The 7376-nt window shown below is 39.9% G+C and overlaps 1 protein-coding gene across 1 annotated transcript in view; it reads left to right on the top strand.

Moving 5' to 3' along the window:
• SARC_05445 (hypothetical protein) overlaps positions 1–949 on the top strand; it is an 8188-nt gene extending 7239 nt beyond the window's left edge. The window contains exon 8 of the mRNA XM_014300700.1: positions 767–949. Coding sequence (XP_014156175.1) covers positions 767–817 — 51 coding nt within the window. The 3' untranslated portion in view covers positions 818–949. The remainder of the gene's footprint in view (positions 1–766) is intronic.
• Positions 950–7376: the final 6427 nt, after the last annotated feature.

Raw genomic sequence — 7376 nt, 5'->3', positions numbered from 1 at the left:
GTTATATAGTATTAAAATTAATGATATGATATGATATAAGATAGGATAGGATAGGATAGGATAGGAACACGTGGCTATACACCTATGACTACGCATAAGACAATGTTTTACTTTGGGGCTGGAGGCTGTCTTGGTAGGTGCAAGCGCATGGTATACGAAGTAAACTGATTCTTCAGTGTAGAATTACAACCAACTTCTGAGAATGTCTCTCTTTTTGACACCAAGGCGCACGTCTACTACTTTTGCATACTGCAGTGGATGTAATGTGATTGTACGTCGTGTTTGTATATCCTCTTACTAACGCATATTCGTGTCTTGGTGCTCATCCGTGCTTATATGTGTTATGTTTATATGTGTACATTGTGAAAGTACAGAGTGCGTACCTATACGTAGTCCCCCACAGTTATCTGGGTGTCTGCTTGCTCAACTCTCTGACTAGAAAATGTTAACGTGTTGACAATTGTATCTGCTTGCTCAACGCTATTAACATAGAAAACGTTAACGTGATGACAATTGGGTCTCCTAGAGACATAGGCCTGCAAATTTGTATTTCACTCCGGAACAGTGCCTATGCTACAGCGGAGTGAGCAATAAGTACAAACCGTACCTTCATCAGCGATGATTGGAAGTCATACCAATAGAAAGGGTTCATGCATCTGAAATCCTCTGCGTCGCCTATATGTAAGCGTACAACATTTTATCCATACAAGTGTGCTTATATGTAAGCGTACTCATATTTCTTCCATACACGTGTACCTTCATTCAGGCTCTGGCTTTGCTCTCGGAAGAGTTCTGTAGTGTTCTACAAGTGAGCTGAGCTGAACAGGTGATTCACCTCCAATCGCCATAAGTGGATCTGTGATTCAAATGTTATAGACAATAAACAGGACCATACCCGTTTTTTCTGCTACATATGTAAATCATTGCCGACCATCAGAGGACGCATTGCTGTTATTCCGGAAACCATAGACATATAAATGTGTATTGTGTCAGTGTCTATGTGTACGTGCTTCAGTGCGTATGTATACAAATATCTGTCTGTCGATGCGTGTGTGCGTATGTAGACAGATGTGTGTGTACGTCAATGCATGTGTGCGTGTGTATACATACATACATATATCTAAACATATTCTCTTATACTTTGCATTTTTATATTGTGTGTACGTATATATTTCTAAATGTCAATTTTACGTACATAAAGAAATATTATTTTATTTACGTGCATAAATACGTACAAAATATATGTATATGCAAATATTTTACATGAACGTCAGGTACAAAAATATATATTATATACAAATAAAATTGATACTTCAACTAATAAATGATTTTTTTACTGTTGTGTGTATATTTATGGAAGCTTCATGGAGACGGCCATTAAAATTGAACTATTTTTTTCTGCGTATGAGAGACCGCGAGCCTGAGTGACCCCGAGAGTGTAATATGAAAAATGCTCTTTATTAAACCGTTCCAACGAACTTTGATACTCGAGCGCCATGAAATGGACCGTTGAATAACATTATTAATTCAAGTTTAATCCTCAACTGTAAACCCAAAACGAGACCAGATCCTGAAAATACACTATACGAAAAGGTGAGAACAAAATCTGGTCTGGTTCTGGGTTCTTCCAATCCCTATTAGATATGAGAGTGAAATTTCCGGGCCGCAACTTTGCGAGCCGAGCCCTTGTTTCGCCGGGTTCGCTAATGCGACCGGTGTACTTGGACTCGACACCTGTCCTAACTCACTTATGAACAGGTCCGTTTCATCTCGCTCTCAAATTAAAGTAGGATGGGGTAGGCTAATTCTAGAGTCGACGACGTTTACTTCCATAGCAACGACACTTTGTTGAAGTAGGGCTGGCTGGGGGATTGCTACCCTTCTGAGTTTTGAACGCCTTGAAAGCGGTTCAAACAGAACCTCAGCGTCGAAGCCTTAGCCGCATAGCCAGTGCCATTAGTGAAAGCCTTGAAACCTCAATACAACCATCTGAAGATGAAGAACATTGATCTCACCGTCTGCGGCTGTCTTATTGCATCTCTATAAGCTCTGTCGTTATTTTAGCCTCAGCTGGTAGGTCGAACTGTCAAGAATCAAGTCAACATGGTAAACATCCAAATGGCTCGCAAGTGAGTCCAAGGCTATTCACATCCGCACCAAGTAAATTCAGCGGCGACAATAACGGGCTGTAGTCTCAACGCGCCCGATGTGACTCATGGCACGATGTCTGTCGGCAACGAAATTTTGGTCGTAAGATGAAACAGATTGGTTGTTCTCAACACAGGCTATATCAGCGGTAGTAGCCATCACATCTGGATCCGATGAGAGACAGTCATACTTCTGGCGCCGAACAGGAGAGGCAGCCATTGTTCAACCGGCGAGCCTGGCTCCTAGTGACCTAGTCAGTGCTCATATTTCAGTTTGTTCCTTGTTGTTTATAGTTCTTATTGATCACAAGCTATGAAAGTATGGTATATAGTATTCGAGAACCTACCTCAGTGATTTTCAAAGACCTACAGTTTTAATACAATTTAGCTCGGAATGGACATCCTTCGCATTATTTTACACTATTTTTAAATATGTACGATCTCTAATATATATATATATATATATATATATATATATATATATATATATCTACTCTAGAGAGAGTATGTCTTTCCTCTACATACCAGTTTTCTTGTGTGTCTGGTCACTCTGGACTCTGGTGCCATGACTGTCATCGCGCATCAGTATATACCGACTACCGAGTACCAGTAGTTCAGTACCAACTCACAACTGTGACATAAAATTTAAAATGAATAACAGCTGGATCAAGTGATCAAATGAGTGATCTACCCATAATAAAAAAATCCCCTAAACGGCCAATCATGATCATTTGGCAATTAGTCTTACTTTCAATTCGCTTTGCGCAAAGTTTCAGACAATGTTTTTTTTTTCACTTTATTTTTCTTACGAGTGTGTTGGTATCATGGAGTGTCGGTATCATTTATCTGAATCGTTTCAAACTTCTCAGAATATATAGCTCGAGCCTCGAGGTAACTCGAACTGATCTGTACATATCGAACTTTTAATTCACAATGTTTTGGTCTTTTACCTTTGGTGTGTATTTATCATTGATCACTATTGCTAGAGAGACTGAGTAGAGCCTGTGCACTGTAGAGGTAAATAGATAATAATAAATAGCATAGAGCAAAGTTGCGGACATGTTTTGCTATTATGGGACTCTGAGTCCGGGGCTGGCCTGGGCCCGGGGACCTGGGACCTAGTAGCCACCTAGGCTACTGTTTTTTTTTTTGAATACTCTCTGATCTTCCACTCTCTCGAGAGAAAAATAGTGAGATTAGAAAATGGCGAGCAGCAGTATTTTAAGACAGTAAAAGTGACAGTCTGGACTCTGGACTGCTTGATTTAGAAGGCTGTGTCTCGACATAATGAAAGTTGAATAGGCTGCTACGACATATTCGAAGCTGAAATGCCCGCTGAACAGCCTAAGCTGCGGAGGCTGCAGTTTCCTTATTAGTTACTGTGGCGGCCATGACGGGTGTGACCTCGCAAGCTCGCAGTCGCAAGTTATTGCATTTTCATACTTTTTTTGGTATTCACAGTTTGCGCTACAGAATGTTCACTACCAGGTATATATTTGAGGTCATATACTACGAAGCGACACAATCCGATTTAGTTACTAATAGCACAGTGTACATAAACCTGCAGCTTCAGCAGGCATTTCAGAACTTCATACTCGTTACTCGTATGAGTCATATCAGCAATGTGCCTTCTCAGAGCTCAGAGCCCAGAGCCCCAGTTAAAGTTTCATGATAAGGCTCGCGACTTTCAACTCTCTCTCTCTGAGACCCTCACTATCTCCCTCTCTCACTCCCGCACCCAATATGACTGAGTGCGATGATGTTCTCAACTTGGCTTTCTACTATAATCCTCTACTTTCTCTATGTAGCAAAAGTTTAATATCAATAAATAGAAACACCCCATTGATAAAAAGACCAAAGTATTGTGAATTAAAAATCGTACTGTACAGATCAGTTCGAGTCACCTCGAGCTGTTCTGAGAAGTTTGAGAAGATTCAGATATATGATGCCAACGCTATATGATACCAACACTATATGAGACCAATACTATATGATACCAACACTATATGATACCAACACTATATGATACCAACACCATATGATGCTAAGTTGCCAAATGCAAAGTTGCCAACACACTCGGAAGAAAAATAAAATAAAGCGAGAAAAAAAAACATTGTTGGAATTCGGAAACTATGCTCAACGCGAATTGAAAGTAAGAATAGTTGTCAAGCGGTTATGATTGGCCGTTATGCGACTATTTTTCGTAAACTGTTGAACATTCGTTGTTTTATAGTTTTATTTTGAACCAACTAAATGTATGCACAATGTAATTACGTGATTGACAAGTGACCACCGAAGCTTAGGACAGATTCAGATTTCAATGGGTTATACGATGGTAACCCAAGCTTGGGATAGACCTAGGTTTACACGTCATCCCCATGGTGCAGCCGTGTACGGAATCAAATTCATGTCTTCAAGGGCATTGGCCTGCGAGACACGGGGCAAATGCGAGACGAGAACTTGGTACTAGTCCGCTTGGTTGATCAGAATATACTGTGAAAGGAAGTTTTACACGTTTATTTTGTACCAACCAAATGTATTCACAATGGGATTACGTGACTGACATGTGACCACCGAAGCTTAGGACAGATTCAGGCTTCAATGGGTGTAAATTTCGATGGATATATTTTTATGTTTGAAGCTATGCTATATAAATTAAGATACAATTTAAATCAGTTAGGATTTAGCAGTAGTAGCTTGTGTAAGAATGATTGGGACTGCCTCTTGGTAAGAGCCTTAATATCCTCGATTACACAGGACGTATCTCTAGCTGTACTTTATTGAGAAAAAAATAATACTAGAAGTACTAAGTATTCATGACCACACGTCTAATTTGTAGATAGACATAAGAACGCAAGTCAAGTTAATACATTAGCTAAAATAAATAAAGTTCCATCTGAAGAAAAGTTAAAAAAAGAAAAAGACTTATTGGATTTTGGAGATTGGCGGGAAGACCAAAACCTGTAAGTAACAGTTCAGAGATTATAAAATTTAGTTTAGAATATCCTACATCTATTATCGTCTCAAATAGGTCCAAGTAAATGAGTCATACCAAATACTCAGGCTATTGGAGCCATCAAAGGGAATTTAGAACACTTTAGAAATTTGGAAAAAGAACTTGTATTAAATTATTTTAAATACAAATAAAAACCAATGTGTTGCCTCATTTGATCTTGATATTTTAGACTGACCAGAGGCCGTATTTCTACATAGCCCCCAGTAGCTTTTAGGACTACGGACGTACGTGAAGGTACGATCTAGTTCGTAAAGCAAACCCAAGGTAAAACGGTTTCGGTCATGGCTTATCGAGTAAGTATGTGCTTATATGTACGAGTTCAAGACTCATGTTGTACTCTATGTCGTTTAGTATTTGATCCAGTAACCATTTCCGATGTAGGCGCTTTACGTTTATTACTTGGTAAGGTAATAGCCAAAGGTTGTTCTTCATTAGTAAGTAAGCTCGAAGAATTTTCTGCTCTGTTGGTAAGCAGATCAGAAAGTTTAGTCACATAGGAAGTAGGTGGCAAATAGGGAATTTCAGATCCATCCGGGTGAACTGGCTCAAAAAGATATTTGGGCCACATACCATAGATATGTTTGCTGCACATCATAGTGCACAACTATCGAAATACAGGACTTTAAATCATCCTTTGGGAGACGCCTTTCAAATAGACCTCTCCAAACATAATGCGTGGGCTAATCCACCATGGCAGGTAATTGTCCAGCTATTAAATTATGTTCATATACATAAAGCTAACTTCACGTTGTGTTGCCCATTACAGAGTAAAGATCCATGGCTCAATAAATTGATAAGCATGATACAATGCGAGCCAATATATTTAAATAGGGAAGTAGATACTTTCAAATATCAGGGTACCCGAGCCGTCCAGAAGACGCCCTGGAGACATACTATAATATGTCGTATAGGTTTCATTGGAACAACCAAATGGACGCCTTCTGAGACCTTCTTTAACAAGGTCAAAGAATCGGAGATTCCACTCTCCACTAGTTTGAACGTTAAGCAGTTCAAAGGCAACACAGCACTTGAAGTCTGTGCACAAGAAATACAATTTACTAATGACACTACAGTTAAGAAGCGTCAGTCTCTAGCTAGGACTCTGTTTAATAACACATAGTTCAAGCCCGAAGTCTTTCAAATCCTATTTTTAAAGGGATTAATGAAAGATAATCCCGAAGCATATACACATATAATACGACTATTAAATAAGTCAGGTGTATAAAACGCACACGAGTGCACTCATGACACTCACGCAAAAGAAGGACAGGAGTCTGGAAACACTACAGACTTAGAGACCACGCAAGTGGATTCTCGACACACTACGTTTATTCTGGAAGAGCAGAATGATGAAAACATTCTTACTTGGCTGACGCAAAACCATAAGCTGAAGCACCAGAACGTAGTAGACGCACTTAAAGATGCTAAGCAAAATGGTTTCGCGCACCCTAAGCTGGCAACTTTAGTTGACAAAGTATATCAGTCATGTACAGACTGTGATCTCAATCAGATCAAGCGCTATTGGTTGGAACCGCTTAAGAGTGTGACTGAAAATGTTCCATGGCGCAGGGTCATCATTGATCTGGTTGACCTGCCTACGTCCAAGCACATAGGCGACCGTTACGTATGCCACTTTTTTGATGTGGCGTCACGGTATAACTTGCTCTATCCATTGAAGGATAAGAATATGCAGACCGTGGCAGAATTATGTTGCCAAGTCTTTGCTGACCACGGGTGGCCGGGTAATATGTGCACTGATAACGGTAGTGAGTTCCGCGATGACATAATGGAATCGCTAGTACTCGTATCAGGCATATGCCATAAGAGAAGTGTGCCATATAAGCCGCAAACGCAAGGCGCGAATGAAACGCGCCATAGAAGACTTAAGTTCTTCTTGCGTACTACATTAACGGATGATGCAGATGATTGGCCGTACCACCTTAAGCTTATTAATTTATTGAGCCATGAATCTTTACTCCGTATTGGGCAACACACCGTGATGGTAGCTTTGTGTATATGAACATATTTTAGTAATTCAGCAATTAACTGCCATGGTGGATTTGCCCACGCATTATGTTTGGAGAGGTCTAGTTGCAAGGCATCTCCTACAGGATGATTTAGGTCCTGTAATTCTTAAGTTGTGAATTATGATGTGCAGCAAACATGTCAACTGTATGTGGCCCAAATATCTTTTGAGCCAGTTCAAACCACCT

Source organism: Sphaeroforma arctica (genome assembly GCF_001186125.1).
Source record: "Sphaeroforma arctica JP610 unplaced genomic scaffold supercont1.347, whole genome shotgun sequence".
Taxonomy (NCBI): domain Eukaryota; class Ichthyosporea; order Ichthyophonida; genus Sphaeroforma; species Sphaeroforma arctica.
Note: the sequence above shows the minus strand (reverse complement) of the source record. Positions and strands in the feature narration are given on the sequence as shown.